The 20438-nt window shown below is 41.3% G+C and overlaps 2 protein-coding genes across 3 annotated transcripts; both read left to right on the top strand.

The window, feature by feature from the left end:
• Window positions 1-13532, top strand: col6a2 (collagen, type VI, alpha 2). Of its 2 annotated transcripts, none has more exons than XM_028592594.1 (32): window positions 1-222; window positions 2302-2396; window positions 2557-2657; window positions 2780-2923; window positions 4035-4403; window positions 4498-4518; window positions 4611-4676; window positions 4778-4876; window positions 4989-5015; window positions 5202-5228; window positions 5345-5389; window positions 5564-5617; window positions 5709-5771; window positions 5932-5994; window positions 6114-6167; window positions 6252-6287; window positions 6382-6444; window positions 6583-6645; window positions 6762-6824; window positions 6908-6970; window positions 7067-7117; window positions 7205-7303; window positions 7392-7454; window positions 8104-8139; window positions 8233-8278; window positions 8370-8522; window positions 8634-8728; window positions 9146-9327; window positions 9422-9603; window positions 9714-9752; window positions 11824-12158; window positions 12662-13532. In XM_028592594.1, the coding sequence occupies exons 2-32, from the start codon at window positions 2318-2320 to the stop codon at window positions 12926-12928; spliced, it is 3048 nt and encodes a 1015-aa protein (XP_028448395.1). In that variant the 5' UTR covers window positions 1-222; window positions 2302-2317; the 3' UTR covers window positions 12929-13532. The 2 variants fall into 2 exon arrangements, with proteins under 2 accessions (XP_028448395.1, XP_028448393.1); XM_028592592.1 differs by having other exon boundaries at window positions 12659-13532.
• A 1164-nt stretch (window positions 13533-14696) lies between these two features.
• Window positions 14697-19896, top strand: zgc:162816 (D-threo-3-hydroxyaspartate dehydratase). Its single transcript, XM_028593728.1, has 10 exons — window positions 14697-14880; window positions 15538-15693; window positions 15790-15919; window positions 16805-16955; window positions 17052-17232; window positions 18374-18492; window positions 18664-18790; window positions 19200-19262; window positions 19345-19450; window positions 19542-19896. Exons 2-10 carry the CDS (start codon window positions 15548-15550, stop codon window positions 19629-19631), a joined length of 1113 nt encoding a protein of 370 aa, XP_028449529.1. The 5' UTR covers window positions 14697-14880; window positions 15538-15547; the 3' UTR covers window positions 19632-19896.
• Window positions 19897-20438: the final 542 nt, after the last annotated feature.

The following is a 20438-nucleotide window of genomic DNA, read 5'->3' as shown; positions in this document are numbered from 1 at the left end:
GGAGGAGGGATCAGAGCTTGTTGCTGGGACTGGACCGGGACAGGAGAGCGAACGGACGGCTCTTCTGCGGGAAGTGAAAGCCCATCCAGAGCTTTGTTCCCCATTTTCTAACTCCCGTATCTCCCTTTTCTTTCTCGGCTTTTACCTCCTGCTGATATGAGAAGATAAATCAACAGAGGATCAGCTGCTAACGAAGTTTTGAAGTTGTTGGAAAGAGTTCAGGTAAGCAGCACTTTTACGCACAAGTACCAATCTCTATCTGTCTCCTTCTTTCTCCTTGTGTCTCTATCTGTCTTTCTCTTTGCCTCTTTGCATGTCTTCAAACTTACTCTCATCAACAGAAATGAGGGGTTTTCCCAGCCAAACCAAAATGCTGCGCAAGAACAAACTGAGTAGTACGCAACTCCTTCAAAATCCAAGTAATAACCCAAGGAGAAAAAATAAAAAAACATATATAAAACATGGGCTCTATCAGTCGTGCTGGTATCTCTGCATGTTCTTGCATGATATTTACTTGTGCAGTGGTGAAAGGCTATGGGGTCTCCCACTCATTCCCATGGCCTGGACACTACAGTGAGAGAGGAGTGGGAACATCTGCAGGAGCGACTCCTTCGCTGCTCACAGCTGTCCGTCCGCCTGAGGGAGCCACAGCAAAGCGCGTGGCTGGTTGGTGTGCTCTTAAAATGTTCTTAAAATTATGTGTCTGAAAATATTTTTGTATTTAGTGTAAATTGAATGTACTTCAAATTACATTATTTTTTAATAACTACCTTCAAAATTATAATTTTAAGGCAAACTGCTCGTGGGATGGCATTTATTGACAGTGAAATTTATATTATAAATGTTTTTCTTAAGAGGAAGAAGTTTTCTCCGATTGGTCACTTGTAAAGATGCAGTGAATACAGTTGGCAGGATGTCTAGTGGCGGACACTCGCTGGCTGAGATCTTGTAGCTGATGAAGAGTGACTGATAGACCAACTGTAGGCTTTAAAAACATGTTGCTACCAGTGTGCTGAGTGTTCAATGGATGTAAGGGCTGTCAGCTGCCCTCCAGAGGCCCTTCCTTTCTGCACATCCAGCAAGGTGGGATTAATAATCAGGCAAAGTGTGCACTGTCCCGGGCCCCACCTCTCAGGGGCCCTGAAGGCCTCTTATCAAGTGTGTGTCAGCTGGTTGGTTTGTGGTAATCTGATTAATAATTTGTCTTGGAATATGCACACCTTAGATAATAAAGGACAGGCAGGTCCAGCATGATTACCTGTCTTGTCAGAATTTAATTAAGAAATGCCAATAAACCAGAACACGATTTTTCTCCCATCCTGGAATGCTGTATGAACTAGCAAGACCTTCCTCCGCAGCACTGTGGAGGAAGGTCTGGCAATGTGAGACTACATAATGCATATCCTTACATAAATTTGTGTTTGTGTAGTCAAATTACAAATAAGGATCAATGTGCCAGGGCCCCCGAACAGGTGAACAGAGGTTCGCTGCGAGGGAAGGGAAAGCCTCTGGAGGGCTCTATGCTGCCAAATGCATGTCTGTTCATTTTGTTTCATCACGCAGTCATGTTTGTAAAATCTTTTATTGACTTAAAACAATGAGGTGCTATATTTAGATAAGGTAATAAGTTTAATTTTTAAGCCGTTCAAGCACTTAGGCCTGTATATATTTAGTGCATCTGATTGAACTTCTATTGGTTATGGCTGAAGTTTGGCAGCATGTTAAGGCCTTTGTCCAGGTTTCTGCATAAATAATCCATTATAAGGCAAATGTCAGCCTATGTTAAGATCAGTCGTTTCTATGTCCACCATTAAATACAAGAAAGAAAAGCCATGTGTAACACTTGATCATTTCAAACCTATTACATAACTCTGTGGCAGCCATTTTGTTCCTTTGGGACATGGGACAGTCAGTAGTAGTCAGTGTTCTTCATACAATTAACTGATACCAGATGCAGAATCTAGAAAAAGAAATTATAACTATGAATCTGAATATTTTGGCAATCAACTACTACTAAATAATTACATGACAATAATAATGTGGAATGACAAGACAATTCTGTATTATTAGACTACACCGGAGTGAAAGGCTATTAGACTGCTGGTTATTTTAAGATAGACACATATAATCCTTTTTTCTGTCACATATATGTCTTTCCATTTCTGCGATTCAGTGTTTTTTTCTGTATTTTCTGTCTTTTCCATGAGTTATTTTTTCACTTTATTGATCTTGAGACATAAAGTGAGAAATACACAAGCAGATTGTTGGCTCAGTGGAGTGTCTTGTGCCCTTGTGTGTCAGACAAGAGAAGAGGAAGATGCTGGGGTTAGAGGTCATCGTGCTCTGTCTTCTTTTTGGAGCCCTGACTCACGGCCAGCCAACACAACAGTGCAACAGTGAGTGCCATGAATCTGATCCCTCACAGCCATAGTAACATGGCATGTTAAAATGTGAACAGTTTTAGTGACATAACATGGAGCATTTCATCTTGCTGATTTAAATGCATTGCACTTTTCATGGAAGCTTTACCTGTGTTTTTTTCTGTGTTTCGTCCAGAGCAGAATGATTGTGCAGTAGACGTGTACTTCACCATAGACACATCTGAGACCATCGCCATGCAGGAGCCACCCCCTGGAGCGCTGGTGGAGAGCATCAAGGTTCCTCATTTTTCTGCAACACTAAATATCCCTGTTTTATAGTGTCATCATCCCTTAATGACACTCGACCAAGTGGGTTGTATTAGCCATGTTGTATAATATGTTGTACCTTGTTGTTGTAGACATTCGCTGCGCTGTTTGCAGAGCGTTTGGAAGATGCTGAACTTAAAGGTGTCGTGCGGATCAACTGGAATATCGGTGGACTGCACTTCTCCCAGATCCAGAAAGAGTTCAGTACCATCGGACCCAAGGCCACTTTCATCACTGTGAGTGACACACACACATCCCAGATACCATCAAGTTTAAGATTAAATAGTTTGTATAGATCAAATTTGGGTGTTTTATGTACCTAACCAAGTACTGAATTAGAGGAATTTGATAACTTTGACATTTAGCCTACAAATGATGTACAATACTGGTTACAGCTGCACCAGGCATCATCACATGTTGGCAATTAAATTAAAGAGTTCTGCATCTTTGTGGATGGAGATTTCTGACCTGGTTTATCAGTGTTTTAAGCCCCCAACGTCTCTATTAGTCTATTACTTACTACTACTCTACTCTCGCACTAGGATTAGGCAGTGGTTATGGTTAGGGTTAGGGTTAAGGTTAGGGTGAGGTGCCTTGAAGTCAACGGTCAAAGCGCCGCCTGGAAGGAGATGCTGGGGGCTTAAAACACCATTAAGCCCTGACCTGTGACCGCATGGTCTTCATGTTTGTTTTTTAGCTCACCACACACTTGTTGACGCCAATGACAACAGCTTAGCACAAAGACTGGAAACGGGGAAACCGCATACCAGCACTTCTAAAGCTCACAAATTAACAAGTTATATATTGTTTGTTTAATTCATACAAAAACGAACATGTAAAAATTACAATTAGCCGTTGTATGGGGAATTATGTGCCAGACTATTTCTTGACTGGGAGCAGTAAACTTCCTGGAGTCTCCGCTGGTCACCTGGCAACTGGCTAGCCAAGAAATAATCCAGTGCATAACCTCTGTAAAGCAAAGCATTGCTGTTTTTACATACAGCAAGGCTAGTTTTTGTGCTAAGCTAACTGACAATATACTAAACGGATACATATGAGAGTTCTTCTCATCTAATTCTTTGCCAGATAACGAATAAGTGTATCCCCAAAATGTGTTCCATGGTTATTTATTTTATTATTCCGACACAGCATCTGAAGATTAGGTTAAAATACAGGAGCCACCTTTAGTCCCATACCATTTCAATTTATATCAATCAATAAATCAAATTACCCCAGAGTGACGCAGATACCTTCAGGGCCCCTGAGGGTCTTGGGTGCCTAGGCAGTTGCCTGCTTTTCCTGATTGGTAATCCAGCCTTAACAAGTCACACTTGTCAATGTTTCCAGGGCGTCAAGGCAATCCAATACCTGGGTAAGGGTACTCACACCGACTGCGCCATCAGCAACATGACCGAAAAAATGCTGCGCTTTCCCTCTACTACCGACCCCAGTTTAGTTCGATTCGCTGTGGTCATCACTGACGGCCACGTGACTGCGAACCCATGCGGGGGCATCAAAATGGCAGCAGAGAGGGCTCGCGAGAAGGACATCCATATGTTTGTTGTGGCGGCATCGAGGAACATCGAAGAGACGGGGCTGAGGGAGATTGCCAACTCTCCTGCGAGCGTCTACAGGAGGGATTTCATGGCTGTGGATCTGAGCCAGGGCAGAGCCATCATACATGAAGACACCATTAACCGCATCATTGACACCATGGTAACACACAAACACACCCACAGAGACACACAGAGAAACACGAAACATGCTGAATGCCTCTCCTGCTCACACCTTGTTCCATTTGTGTTCACAGAAACATTTGGCGTTTGTACAGGTAAGAATACACACACAACTAATAATCATAAAGATTTATGTTTCAGACTGTATCAACACTGACTGTATGTCTTCATTTCCTGTATGACATAGTGTTACAATGTGACCTGTCTGGAGACACCAGGGCCTGACGGTCCAACAGGTCCCCGAGGACAAAAAGTGAGCTTCACACACGTACACACACACTTACAGAAACTGCACACTCGTGACTTTCATCCTCATCATTCACATATTTTCTCCTTTTAACTCGTTGACTGCAGGGAGCTAAAGGAGACAACGGCGACCCAGGTCTAAAAGGATTAAAAGGTCGCCCAGGAGACCCCGGTATCGAGGGTCCCATCGGTCAGCCCGGTAGCAAAGTAAGGCACTGAACATCCACCTACCCATCAGCCCATATTTACTACAGTATCACGTTTGTTTGTATCTATAGTGTCATAAACAATTTTTCTTTTCGCTTTTTCCTCTCTGTAGGGACAACCAGGTGTACAAGGCGATAAGGTGAAGCATTGCTTTCCTTTTGTGTGGATTAGGTTCATCAGTGCATGACTTAAGTCTTTGAATAAATGAATGGGTTTGTAGATGAAAGATAATAAAATCTGGAGGCAAATGAGTTCATAATCTGTTGAATGAATAAGCACATATTGATCGTAGTAAAATCACTGCTGATCTTGTGTCTGCCCACAGGGAGAGATTGGTACTCAGGGGAAAAAGGTAGGACTTTTTTCTTATTTATGATTTATTGCTTAACCAAATCTGTTAATTATCATTCATTTTGTAAAGGTGGTATCGGTCTTTCTCTTCTAAGTGTCTCTTTTCTTTGACATTAGGGCGTGGCTGGCGTTGAAGGGCGCAATGGTACAGATGGACAGAAGGTAGGTGCTGTATAAGGCTGATATTGACGAGTACATTTAGGGAACAAGATGCAACCTAGTTATTACAGACTTAATAAAACTGATTCAAGTTTCAAATAGTGGATGTCTGATTTTGCAGAGAAGCTCCAGTTTTGTAATGTAGTTTTTTCCCCTTTATCTTTTTCTTCTCACCAGGGTAAAATTGGACGGATCGGCGCTCCCGGCTGCAAAGGAGACCCAGGCGACAGAGTATGACATTCAACACTATTTTAAATGATCAGTACAGCCATAATGTGTTGTGTTATGGCCTATTTATGTTGTTGTGTTCGATGCTTTGTAGGGTCCTGATGGTCACCCTGGAGACGTCGGTGAACGTGGTTTTGCTGGTACTAATGGAGAAAAGGTACATGGTCTTCACTTAAAAACAAAAACTATATCAGTAATCCAATATGTGGTTAAACTCTGCCTGACTCTGTGTGTGTGTGTGTGTGTGTGTGTGTGTGTGTGTGTGTGTGTGTGTGTGTGTGTGTGTGTGTGTGTGTGTGTGTGTGTGTCGTCTTTAGGGTGATCCCGGTCGCCCTGGAAGACCTGGTCCCTCTGGCCTATCTGGAGAGGATGGACCAAAGGTAAACCTGGGGACAGGCATAGCTGCTCTTTGCTTTGACAGATATTAGGCCTGAGGTCATGTTAAATGGTTTAAGGTATGTTGGAGGTGAAAGGCTAAAGTCTGGTGCTTCTTCCACAGGGAGAGAGGGGAAGTCCTGGATCACCTGGCGTCCCTGGACTGAAAGGAAACCCAGTAAGACAGACAGACAGACAGTACAATACATTCAAAAACACTCATTATATGCATCATGTAGCTCACCTGTGTTGTTCTTCTTAGGGAACCCCTGGAGATCCAGGAGTCAGAGGAGAACCGGTAAGAACATCTGATTCACCCAGCTTATAATGTTCCCCTTCATCGTTCGCCTGCATGGCTTTATGTTGACTTTCCAATTGTTTTTGTGTTCTAGGGGAGAAGAGGAGACTATGGGCCAAAGGGTGCTCAAGGGTCAGATGGAGTTAAGGGAGACAAGGTAGGAAATTGTGTACACAGTCGCACAATTGTGAATCATTTCTGTATTATGAACTTTTTGCCTTGACTCAAAGGAATTTCCTTCATTATGAGACATTACTCCACCACTAGGGGGCTCAACGCTGATTTTATGTTTCAGGGTGAAATGGGGCCAGAGGGCTTGAGAGGACTTCCAGGTGAATCCGGAAACAAGGGAACAAAGGTGAGAAGAGTCATATTACCTTTATTATCTGTATATGTTGATATGAACACCATACACAACTCTTTAATCTAACCACTATTGTTGCACCTGTTGTCAACATTCTGTCCTCTGAACAGGGAGACAATGGCCTGCCAGGCCCCAGGGGACCACCGGGGACACCAGGAGAGGCTGGGAGAAATGTAGGTTAAGGGTCTCATTTGAGCATCATGTTAAAAAGATACATTACGTAATTTAGTTTACATTAACACTGTTGGTATTATAGGGTACCAGAGGTGACCCTGGTGATGCTGGACCAAGAGGCGATCCTGGACAGATTGGACCAAAGGTATGTGTGTGAAAGTGTGATAGCATCTTCCTTGGATCCTTTTTAGGGTCTCTATAGCTGCAGTTTGTCTTGAGTGTTCATTTTGTCTTTATTCAGGGAGATCCTGGAAGACCTGGCTTCAGCTATCCTGGGCCTAGAGGATCATCGGTAATGTACACATGCACTTTGTCTCTTTGCGTTTGCTAGCCAGAGTGACACACTCGCCTGAGAAACCTTTCCTCCGCTGTTGTACAGGGTGACAGAGGAGAGAAGGGCAATCGTGGACCTCGCGGCGGCAGAGGAGACTGTGGTTCAAAGGGTGAACCAGGAAATAAAGGAACTTTCGGAGAGGACGTGAGTAACTCATTGTAGTTGGCTGTATGCTGTTAAGCAAGAGGTGTACAGTAAAGGTGCACAATGCTATTTTTTCTGCTTACAACAGGGTGAGCCAGGATCTCAGGGTGAACCTGGCCTAAGAGGGCCAAGAGGAGAGCTTGGGCGTGATGTAAGTATACAAAAACCACACTGTAAATCAGGAAAACAGTTAGCCTAGAAATCTAGACGCACCCTAGTGGCAGCAAATTTATTTTGCAGCCAGGGTCAGTCTAGGCACTCTCCGTTGGCTTGCGAGCTAGAAAAACCACATTTTGGTCAGGCCAATCACATCGTGTATAGAGTCGGTGGGCGGGGCTTATGGCTGCTGCTGCTGGGAACAGCGGTCTTCTGGAAGACTTTGAGTTAAGCTTTTCTTTGATAAAAGAACAAAGAACGGCACAGAAATCATTCTTAAAAAAGGAAGATGTGTTCGGAGTTTTGCCGACCGGATACGGCAAAAGTTTAATCTATCAACTAGCTTCACTACCTTCTTCGTTGCTCTGCCTGGTTGTAGCGCTATCCTATTACGTGCAGAGGGAATTTGAAAGACAACCGTTTATCCCGCCCCTCGGATTGAGCCCTGCCAATGGTGAGTTCCCGGACCCAACATCTTGATGTGGGTCTGGCTTGTCAGGCTAATAGGGAGTTGCATCCAGCTAGGAAATGCCAACCTAAGCTGATGTTTACTTGTTAATGATTTACTTTATCTGCTAGCAATCCCAAACCAGACGAAAGCTGGGAGGCAGGATGTGATATTTTTGTGTTCTCTTCCTCCATAGGGAGATCCTGGCCCTGAGGGAGATCCCGGCCTCACTGTAAGAGCATTTCATCTAACCACTCTTTTGTCACTGGCACATCAACAGAAACATGATAGATATAATGATATTATGTTGTTTTTTTTACTGCAGGAATGTGATGTCATGAACTACATCAGGGAAACATGTGGCTGCTGTGGTGAGTTTAGTTACCACTGTGTTTCTATTCAGTGGTCTGAACATGCTCTGATAGGCTATCAGATTCTTACAGTCTGTGTATTTGTTTGCAGATTGTGAGAAACAATGCGGAGCCTTGGACATTGTGTTTGTGATCGACAGCTCCGAGTCAGTGGGTATGACCAACTTCACCCTGGAGAAGAACTTTGTCATCAACACCATCAACAAACTGGGATCCCTTGCCAAAGACCCTAATTCAGACACAGGTTGACATGCACATGTTCCCTTGTTTTTTAGATGACTACAGAATTAGTCCAAAAACCTTTACAAGATGGCTGCCAACTTGGCGTAAACACTTGTATTGCTTGTATTCCCAGGCACAAGAGTGGGAGTTGTTCAGTACAGTCACAGTGGAACCTTCCAGGCCATCCTGCTCAACGACCCCAAGATCGATTCGCTGTCTGCTTTCAAGGTCTCAAACACAAACACATGTTCCAACTGCTTTGAAATGTATTTTTAGGGTGTACACAGACTGTTCTTTTGTCTCGTTTGTCCAGATGTTTCTTAATTAATCAGGGCTGATGTGCTGTCAGACCCAATGTGCTGTCAGCACACATAAGGCAGATGGGAGTCATCACAGTTATGTTTACATGTTCCTCTCACTATATTTCTGACATTTACCAATACATACATACATACATTATTATTTAAAAAAAAAACAACACATCAAACCATTTTACTGGGTGACATTTTTCTACATGACTATGAACATGGGCACTTTGTATAAAAAAATGGAATCATAATCTTCCTCGTGTCCACTCTGAGTACTGATCTCACATCATGTACCACTGTACATACACATCTCTCACATTCTTGACTGACTTTTCAGGATGCAGTGAAGCGCTTGGAGTGGATTGCTGGAGGAACATGGACTCCATCAGCTCTGAAGTACGCCTATGACAACCTGATTAGGGACAGCCGCAGAGCCAAAGCCAAAGTCACTGTTGTTGTCATCACTGACGGACGCTTCGACCCCAGAGATGACGACCAGCTGCTCGACTACCTCTGCAGGTGCCTGGCACTGGGGCTGTATTTTGAGATTTAGAATGAGCTATTATGTGGAAGAAAATGTTTCTATCCATCTCATTGCTTGTGTTTGTGTTAGACAAACTACCCCTGTTGATGTGAGTGCCATCGGAATCGGAGACATGTTCGACCAGATTGAGGAGAATGAGAGTCTGAAGAGCATTGCCTGCCAGAAAGATGGCAGGGTGCTGGGCATGAAGCGCTTTGCAGACCTGGTGGCAGAAGAGTTCATCGACAAGATTGAAACCGTGCTCTGCCCAGGTACACTCATTAGGAAAGCACACATAACGTACAGTATGTTCATCTGGTGGATTAGGAAGCTGTTTTCTTTAGTCTTTTTTGTCTGACATTTGTCTTTATCTTCGTTTTAGAGCCTGTCATCATATGCCCTGATCTCCCCTGTAAATCAGGTAAGATTTTAAAATATTATGTATCACTGAGTGTTTCCTCTTATAAGATTTTCATCATTTAGGCCTGGGTAACTATCATTATTAAGGTGTCAATATGCTTCAATGAAGTGCTTGTCAAATTGTCAAACAGCGTCTGAAAAAGCATTCGATTTCAGGGGCATATGCTGGACAATTTTTGTATCTTTTTTCATTCTTTACACAACTTCTTCCGTCACTTTTCGTGTGTGTACAACCAAGTGCAACTTTGAGGAGAGACTGTCCAAAAGTGGGCACTGTTTTACCCATTTTTTGTTTCAACACGCCCTGCACCTTTCTGACAGCAGGCTTTTTGCGCTACCTTCAAATATGGCTATTCAGAACATTTAAAGTATAAACATTTTGGCCTTCAGATGTGTGCGAACAACACCTGGTACCAACTAGTTTGGTTGTAGCATAGTGATGCCTTTAAGCTAGCTAGGATTACACATGTTGTGGCTTACATTTAGGTCAATATGTTTATTTACACACATAATTTTACCTCCTTTGCTATGATGCAGTTAATTCATGCGCTGTAAAGCTAACACAAAAGACCAAACTTACAATTTAGTGCAACTCGGTGTAGCTCCGGCATCTTTGTTGGCTGTGTTGATGCGTCGTGTCTGTGGGACCCCGCCCACGATGTTATTCCGCCCGCTTGTTTCAGGAGGGGGCGTCACAGCGGGGCAAGCCCCTTCCCCCTGGAAGCCGCTGGCCGAGGAAGGCAGCCCCTCATTGGTCCCCACCTCTTTGGAGGGTGTGACCAGCCTGCTAAACAACCTGAGCGAGCAGCAGTACGGGGTTGGCGTTGCAACTATGGCGTACACAGCCCAGAGAGCCAAACTCGCCCATGGAGCGGACAGGCAGCGATGGACCCAGCTGTTCATCAACTCTTTCAAATATGTCTATGGAGACATTATGGGAGACCCAGAGAAAGCCTTAGGACTCTGCTAATGCTAATAAGCTAACCATGCTACCTCGCCATTATGGACGCCAATAACTAATAAGCTTACTGCTGGATGTAGAGTAGATTTTATTAAAACTTTGGGCATTTGTTTTTAACTTTACAGGTGCAATTTACACCTGGGCTAAAGCAAAAGGACTGCATGATATAAAGCTGGCCATGTCCTGACGTTTCAGAACAGCCTTATACTGTATGTACACTTACTGTATATATGATGGGCCAACATTCAAAATGGTATGATCCCTCTCCTCATAGAATATTTCTAAATAACCTACATGCTGAGCTGTCTCTCAAAAAAGTCAGTCCGTTTGAAAGATGTTACATATCATTTCTTCCACCCTGGTGGAGGAACGTTTTGCATTTACATGCAAAGTGGATGTTGTCCATTTGTTGGTGGCAGATTGGTCTGCAGAGCCATTCATGTTGCTCATGTATAGTGTACAGTGGCTCTTTTGATGAAGCCTCATTTCCACTGTGAATGACAAGCTTGCTGAATCATGCTGATGGCATTTCTATTGCTGTTTTCCACATATCCATGGTTACGGCCTTTACTTTTTTATTCTTGTGCTCTGTGAATGAGTCATGTTGGTGAAAAGGTCATGACATGTGGAAAATACACTCAGTAATAGCCTACTGCATATGAGTCAGAAGTTGGTGTTTGTGGATGTTTGGTTAATTGACATGGCACTGACAATTAAGGAACTATTGTATGTTATGCCCTTGATTGGTGCATGTTTTTTTGCATGTGGCTTAGCTTGTATGATGACTAGAGGAAACTGGCTACATGGCTTTAACCAAATGTTATGGTATCAACTGTGACTGAAACTTGCTGCTGTTGTGAACTATGTTGTTTTGTATCAAATGTATTCATGTTTTTATGCCATCTCAAGAGAATAAAATCATAGAGCAAACTAAAAAAGTGCTTTCTTGATGAGGTCACTATTTATATGAGAAGGGTTAGATGAAGACAGCTAGTACACTATGTTACAGTATATGTTTTGCTGGCTTTGACCTCTGAGCATCTGTGTTCTGGCTGTAGCTTGCTGAACACCATGTTTGATTTAAAACTTCACGTATGTGCGTCTGTTCTAGAGCCTGCCGTGGCTAGCTGTGTTCAGCGACCAGTGGATGTGGTGTTCATGTTGGATGGTTCTGAGAGGATGGGACTGGAGTCCCACCGCAGGGCCAAAGAGTTTATTGAGAACGTAGCTCGCCAGCTCACCCTTGCCAACAGCCGTTCAGACGACAGGAATGCCCGCTTGGCTCTGCTGCAGTACGGCAGCCCTGCAGAACAGAGGGTGGAGTTTGCGCTCACTCACAATCTTACAGTGATCTCTGATTCGCTGGCAAGGGTGACCTACATGGACTCGTCTTCTGCTCTGGGCAGCGCCATCATCCATGCTGTCAACAATCTGGTGGTTCCACAGGTATAAATAAACACATGTCTTGGATTTGTAGGAAGGTAACCTATGCCAGAAACATGTAAAGGAATAGTTAAAGATTTTTGGAAATTCACTTTCTTGAACAAGAGAAGAAGATCAATACCACTCTTACAGATGAGAGTGGTATCAATATTCTCATCTTATCTCTCGGCAAGAAAGCAAATAAGCATATATCCCAGAATGTCACACTATTCTTTTAAGTACGGAGCTGGAGCCAGGAGGTCATTAGCTTAAAGATTGGAAGCAGGGGGAAACTGCTCACCTGGTTTTCAAAAATACATATCTCATTTGTGACAATCGTGTAGTTTGATTATACTAGCTGTTTGTGTCCTCCTTCCTGTCTTTATGCTAAGCTAAGCTAATTTTCGTGTGGCTCAAGCTCCATATAAACACACAGATATGAGAGTGGTATCAATCTTATCATCTAACTCTTGGCAAGAAATCCAAAGAGTATATTCCCTTAACATTGCATGTTGTGTTTGTAGCAGGGTCAACGCTTGGCTCGTCGCAACGCTGAGCTGGCCTTTATATTCATCACTGATGGGATCACAGCCAGTGAACAGCTGGATGAGGGCTTGACTGCTATGAAGCGAGTGGAAGGCGTTCCCACGGTCATCGCCATGGGAACAGACACAGATGAAGAGGTGCTGCGGAAGGTGTCGCTAGGGGACATGTCTGCTGTCTTTAGAGGAGCTGACTACAGCATGCTGAACAAACCCTCATTCTTTGAGCGCTTTATCCGCTGGATATGCTAGTGAGGAACTGTAACTCTCTCCATACAATTAGAACCCATAGAGTTAAAGAAGGGCCAGCTCCTTCAGCGTACGCTTTATTTTGGTTTTATTTTGTATCGAATTTCAGTTTGCAGTGTGTTGCTCTCTCTTTCACACACACACACACACACACACACACACACACACACACACACACACACACACACACACACACACAGTCTGTCTTCACAAAGTCAGTATTTACTTTAACGGTGCTAAAGTAGAAATAAAGGACAAAGCCATGCCAGTGGTTCTGAAAACTTTTTTTTACATCATGTTATGCTGTAATTACTGTAGTTTGTTTCAGGGGGGAAATCATGTAGACATATCTTCTTCAGGGGGAAATAGAATCTCACATTACGGTAATGTCCTACACTCAGCCACATGAGAATCACACACATATGCTGTAGTTATTTACACATGATTTGACAGACAAACATAAAAGAACCAAATCTGTAAACATGAAGTCCAAATAAACCCTTATGTGGTTACCCCAGCACTGTCTTTTATGTTTGCAAGATATATAAATGTGTGATGTGTTATATGTTTTTGTTGTGCAATTTGTCATTAAATCACTGTAATCTTAGCAGGAAGGAAGTGGCCCTCAGGAATAATTTTCAGTAAAGAAAAGAGTTACAGAAAAAACGTATGTAACACAAACATACATACATTTCATCCTTTTGGAATGTTATATTTATCCCCTCTCTATAATAACAAATTGTTCCCAAATGTGTTCCCAAATTCTCTCTTTGAGCCATGACATTGAGTGTAAAAATGGGTGTTGTGCTTCTCGCTCCCTCTGCTGTGAACAGAAATACAAAGCAGCAAAGTCATCAGACTGATCTATTACATTATATAATTCTGAAAGTCTACACATTGTATAGGGAAACATGCAATTAAGTACTTTTTACTGCATTACATTGATTTGGCAGTTTGTTATTTGTTACTTTGCAGATTTGGGTTATTAATGCAAAATATAAAACATTCTGTCAAATCAAATAAGCTATTATCATAGGTTAAGCTACCCAGGAGTTTATAATATAATTGAAATTAATCCCACCTTTACCAGCTGCAAGATTTAAGTGATGATTAATGTATATTTGCAGTAATATAATAGGCTATATATAAATTTCTGAAATAGGCCATTCTGCATAATGAGTACTTTAACTGTTAGAACTGTAAGTATATTGTATTGGTAATATTTATGAAGCCTACTAATTTAAATGCATAACTATTAGGCCTACTACTTTTTTGTTGCGACTGTAAAAGTCATTGGTTGCGACCAGTGGTTGCGACCGACCTAGAAATATTTGAAAATACAATAAGCAACGCATTTACAGAGGGCAGAAGGATATACTTTTATTTAAATGTATTTATTTATTTTTGTCAATACTGTTGTTTTTGCCTATACCGTTGTTTTTCGTCTTCAATAGTTTATTCATCAAAAATTACAATAAATGCCAGATACATACAAATACAATGTTTGAGAGCAACAACAACAAAAAATGTATATTAAAATATACATACACATAAGGAACCTATAAACAAAAATACACAAACTTTTTTCTGATCCTAATCATAGACTGTATACAGTCAATGATCCTAATCAGTAAACAAATATACTGTATAAGGAGGAGCGTCATCAGGCTGCGTGCAGCTTTGACGCAGTCATATCGCTGTATATGCTATTTGTTATTGTATTATACCTCCATGACTTTCACTTAAAGTAGTTTAAAAAGAAAAGAGAAGGGTCCAGCCCTCTTATATACTGTCTATGGTCCAGCCGCTGGCTTTAAGCTTGTTCTGATTCTGCCGCTGCTTTACATCAGTGAATGACAGCATCCGGTCAGGAAGTTTGACCACACTCGGACACCGTGAGTGACGTGATCACAACAACCTGCTTCTCGGCGAGAAATTAGATTCACTGCCAAACGGTAAGTCATCTACAATGACAAATGCTAGCTCCGTACTCTTCTATTACTGTAATATTCGCTGTGCTATATGGAAGAATTGATAAAAGTTGCTAAGTCTTTAGTGGAAAATGAAGGTTGTTCAAACAGAAAACATCTCAGGCAATACTTTAACGTCATAACTTTCAAAGTTCAAGGTTCTCAACATTACGTAACCCCTTTGTAAAACTACACAGTTGGGGAGTACTGTATATGTGCAACTGTGGTGGTAATTTCTTAATATAACATACTATTATATGTTTGTTAATAATTATATATATATTGATTTGTATGGCACCTTTTTATACGAGAAATGCAGCACACTTACAAAAGGAAATAACATGACTTAGGATGAGCATAAAAACAAGGATAGAACGCCACAATGAGTAAAAAATAAGATGAAAAACACACTTGATAATAGTAAAAATAAGAAAGAAAAAATACATAGAATTTATATTAAAATCAGTGCCCATATTTGCATGGTGGATTTTAATTTGTAAGAAGAAAACTCTCTGAGGCATAGTGTCATTGTCACTAGTTAGTTGAAGCCTAGAAGCCAGTGATGCACAAGAATTTAATTACACAAAATATTTTTGTGTGTGTGTGTGTGTGTGTGTGTGTGTGTGTGTGTGTGTGTTCCAGTGCTGCCAGTATGGAGGGAGAGGCCCTCTCCGCCCTGTGTACCCCTGCTCTAGTGGTGGATATAGACAAAGTGAAGAGAAATGCTGAGAGGATGATCAAACGCTGTCAGAATTTGGGGGTCCAGCTTCGGCCGCACATGAAAACCCACAAAACACTGTATGACTACAGAAACACACTCATACAACATATTCATTCACATCTGCTATATTTAAGGGATACTGATAAGGTCTGTGCATTTGTGTTTATGTCTAGTGAGTGTGCTGACATAATGACGGGTGGATCACGGAGGTGCATTGTGGTTTCCACGCTGGCAGAGGCCTGTTTTTATGCCGACCACGGATTTGATGACATCCTCTATGCATACTCTCTTCCCTTTGATAAGGTCCTTTCAAAATACACTAAAAAGACTCTTTCCATATGAATACGTTTTGAATATGTAGTGCGTTTTGAAAACAGTAGTATGTTTTGAATATGGGACAAAATTAAGTTAAAGGTAAGTCAATATGGATCCTAAAATCCCTTTGATTTTTGAGTGTATTGTAAATTTAGGCTATTGTCCCATAAACATTTCCAAGACATTTCGACAGCACCACAGTAGAAAAAAACCCTGGTGTAAATAATAAGATTAGTGATGGCTTATTCCATTTAGCCACTTGCTTCAGTTTCAGGTTCCTGCTATTCACTTTAAACGGAGCCATCATTCAGTTACACCTTTACCTACAGTACTGCTTTTCCTACTGTACTACTGTACAAGTCAAAATGTCTACGCACGAATGTAAAATTGGAGCTGCTCACAGCTGCATATCATTAAAATAAGTTACAGGGGGTGGTTAAACAGCTCCATGTAGATCTCGAAAAACAAAAGACTTAATGGCAAATGTAGAAAATAACATTTTGCTTTGTTTTAAAAAAGTTGCCATTTGCATCATTTCTAATGGTTCAATTAGTTTCCTGTATACTAACTGCAAATTATAGTATTAGAGTATTCTACTGTATGACAAATAGCATGTAGTAAATACTTTATGCTATTAGTATGTACAGTAGCATGTAGTATTAACTAAGGAAATAGCTTTTTGCTTTTTCACAGCAGATTCATTTCATCCACATATTGATTTTCTGCCTGTCAACTAAAAAGTTACATGCAGGTAAATTCAATTAACATACATTTTTTTTATAATTTCTCATAGCTTTTATATATTTTAGGTCTCATCTCCCAACCATACACCAAATACCAATCACACTAATTTATGTCTGTGGTTGGTCATAGGTGGAGCGCTGTGCAGCCCTGTCAGAGAGGCTGGATCTCTTCCAAGTTTTACTGGATCATCCTCATGCTCTGGAGCAGCTCAAAAAGAGACCACTGAGAGATGGTCGGCTCTGGCACATCTGGCTCAAACTCGACTGTGGAAACGGGAGAGGTAAACAAGCAGGGAAACCAGGACACAGCTCATCATTGGCTGTCGAGTTGTGGAAGTCAAGTGCCTGCTGATCTTCTGTTTTGTTTTTTGCCGTAGCTGGTGTCCTGCACTCAGAACCTGAGGCACTCAGATTGGCTCAGGCCATTGCCGAGACGGAGGGCGTGGAACTAACAGGAGTTTATGCTCACTGTGGGAACACCTATAACTGCAGAGGAGTTGAGAAAATACAGGCTGTTGCCCAGGAAACCACTGACTTGACTCTTCAGTTCATGGAAAAGTATGGCAAAAAAGACCAGTAGAGGCCAATCATGTCACATGTCACAGAGAATGGTTATGGATTTTCTCATTTTTTGTAAATATCATTTGGTTTACTTCTAACTGGCATGTACTAGTGTACCCATAGTTTTTTTTTAAGAAGTCCAGTTGGACTCACTGTTGAACTTGGATGCTAATGTTGCTTCATGCCTACTGATTGTGTGAATAGTCAACTGTTTGCTAACATGTTTGCCATATTACCTTTTATATGGTAATATTATGTCAGGGTTGTGTTTGCAGATGATTGCAGTGCCTCCAAATGGCCTAAATGTAATTATTTCAGATTTAAGTGGTATTACCTTAATGATCATCATCAATGATCAATTATCATATTGAAGTGATGGTTCGGAGTAATTTCATCCTAGGCTGCTTTGCACCTTGACCTCAAGCCAAACAACCCCCCATAAGCTTTTTTCCCTTGTTATAACGTTGGTCGAGTTAGCGTTATCAGCTGGTTAGCTTAGTGCAGGCGTTAATGGATCCACGTTTGTATCTCGTAAAGTACCCATTAATAATTCCCGGAAATATACCAAACGTCTACAGTAGTACATATAGTTTCTGTACTTATAAAACGAGGCATTAGAAAGTGTGTAACTACACCAGAAGTATATTTGCCTGATGGATACTCCTCTTGGCTGCTACCGCGCGAGATCACACACAGAGCACAACATCTATTGCCGGAAAAGACTACTGGAGAAGAAGATCTAAGAAGCGATGGAACAGCAGAAGCAGCTACTGCAGCGTGATGCAATAGGACAAGATGCTACACAGTTGGATATATCCTGGCTGCAGTTTAAAAGCAATAGATGTTGTGCTCTGTGCATAATCTCGCGGGATAGCAGCCAAGAGTAGTATCCATCAGGCAAGTGTTATTTACATATACTTCTGGTAACAAGGGAAAAAAAGCGTTATAACAAAAGAAAAAAAGCTTATGGGGGGTTGTTTGGCTCGAGGTCAAGGTGCTAAGCAGCCTAGGGTGAAATTACTCCGAACCATCACTTTAAGGCCTCAGCGCAAGTAAATAATGTCTTGTCTTTGTTGCCTATGAAATGCTGTCTTGATATAATCATTCTGTAAACTTCTCTGGGTTTGATTTTGGGCAGACTAAAGGCTGTTGGCATCACCTGTAAATCAAGCATTGGATCCACCCCTTCCTGTAGTCACCCAGTCAAAGACATGGCACAGCTCAGCGAGGTGCATCCTGGAAACTATGGCTTCTATGGTGTGTGTATGGATATTGCTGTTGTGTAACAGTTTGTGTATGCTGTTTTTTTTTATTTATTTTTTTATTGAAATTAGTGTACTGAAAAGCTGTAAATAAATGAAAAAGCCCTAAAAAATATCATTAAAAAAATTCAACAGTGATGATGTTCGTTTTTTTGCTGTCTTCTAGATGTGCAGCAGTCTGTGATTGGCTCTTGCAGTCTGGAGGATGTGGCTGTGAGAGTTTTGACGAGAGTCATCGGACACTGTCCTCACAGGAACCAGCTCCTGATTGACTGTGGATGGAGTGGACTCAGGTACCTTCATCAATATTGTTTAGCCTGTTTTTTGGTTGCACAATGGACTTTACCTGCTTACCATTTTATGCTGACATAATCCTTAATGATGTATAATAGCATACTTATAGGGATACTTTGCCGATTTTAAACCAGCTCTGTGTCATCTTAGTGTGGGAAGTGTGTGCCGATGAACGGTGTGTGGCACACACCGTGAGTGATGTTAGGGGAAGGAGTTTGAGGGCAAAAAAATCAATAACTTATTCCAATTAATTTACTCTCAATTCACCTATAATGCTCCCCAAATGGAGCAGATACATTAACCAAATTTTTTACTCACAACTTTATTACAGATTTTTCTTTATATCATCATTGCAGCTATCTAGTGTTATTATTATTCTTTAAACCCTTTTTTGCTCACTGCTCTCAGTCTAGACGGAGCTGGAAAACTTCCCACTGGATATGCTGTGATTGAAGGACACCCAAACCTTAAGTAAATCTATCTTCTCGAGTCTCTACTCTTAATACTAAACTTAAGTTTGACTGAAGTTCTGATGAAATATATTTCCCCCCAGGTTGTTGTCTATGACCCAGGAGCACGGTAGAGTGGAGCCCATCTCAGGACTGCTGGACTACAGCAAATACCCCCTGGGCTCTCTGCTCACACTGATCCCCTACCATGTTAGTACAATCAAATATGGAGTAACGCTTAATGCTGATGTTTGTGTCACTCTTCTCTGGTTTGACCCTGTCTCTTTTCATTTTTTTACAGTCGTGTGCAACTGCAGTGATGCATCCCGTGTACCATGTGCACTCTGAGGGACGTCTGCTGGGGAAGTGGACACCAACACGCGGGTGGTGAACAGCTAGCCAACTCATGCATGACCTTGTTAGGATAGCTAAATGAACACTGCAGAAGGACTTCTTGGATTTACTCATGTCACCTGTAGTTCATTCCAAAATACAAGTGTAGAGGTATTCCAAACCACTGATAAAGTAATACGTAGTACTTTTTCTAGACCTATTCCACAAGTGTTTTATCTAAGGCAATGTGGGGGGAAATATAGAAAAAAAACACACCTGTATGCTTTTAAATGATTGAAATAAAAATAAAAACTTTGGCACCATGTTTTCTCCTAATCATTTCATCAATGCCACCTTGACCTCTTGACCATACACAATTATATATTGCCTAGATATGTTTGTCATAAACCTCTTATGTTTGTTTTAACCTACCTCTTTCAGAAGTGTTCATTATTTTTTAAATAATCATTATTTAGCTTGGTACACAATCTTCAGTTTTGGATTGTCTCTAAATGGTATTACTTATAAAGAGAAAGAAGCTTACTCACAGTGTGCATATATACTACAGAACAACCGATGCTAGTAACTGCATGACATGCATGTATAGTCAGAAGTATAATAATCATGAGCCTCTTGGAGTGGTTATACTAAATGATCCTCGATAATACGTTTTCATTGACTAAGTGTGCAGTGACTACCACAGGTTCTCTTGAATACTGGTGGTGGATAATTTTTTCTGACTACATAAAACTACCATTGTTCTTACAATAATAAGTTTGCATATGGTTAATTTCTAATATATGTGTCATAATGATAATAGGAATAAAAATAACAGTAAAGTTTAATGCCACTTTTAACATTTTTA

This window comes from Perca flavescens, chromosome 12, assembly GCF_004354835.1.
Source record: "Perca flavescens isolate YP-PL-M2 chromosome 12, PFLA_1.0, whole genome shotgun sequence".
Taxonomy (NCBI): Eukaryota; Metazoa; Chordata; class Actinopteri; order Perciformes; family Percidae; genus Perca; species Perca flavescens.
The sequence above is the reverse complement of the archived record's forward strand: the minus strand, read 5'-3'. Positions and strand labels throughout refer to the sequence as shown.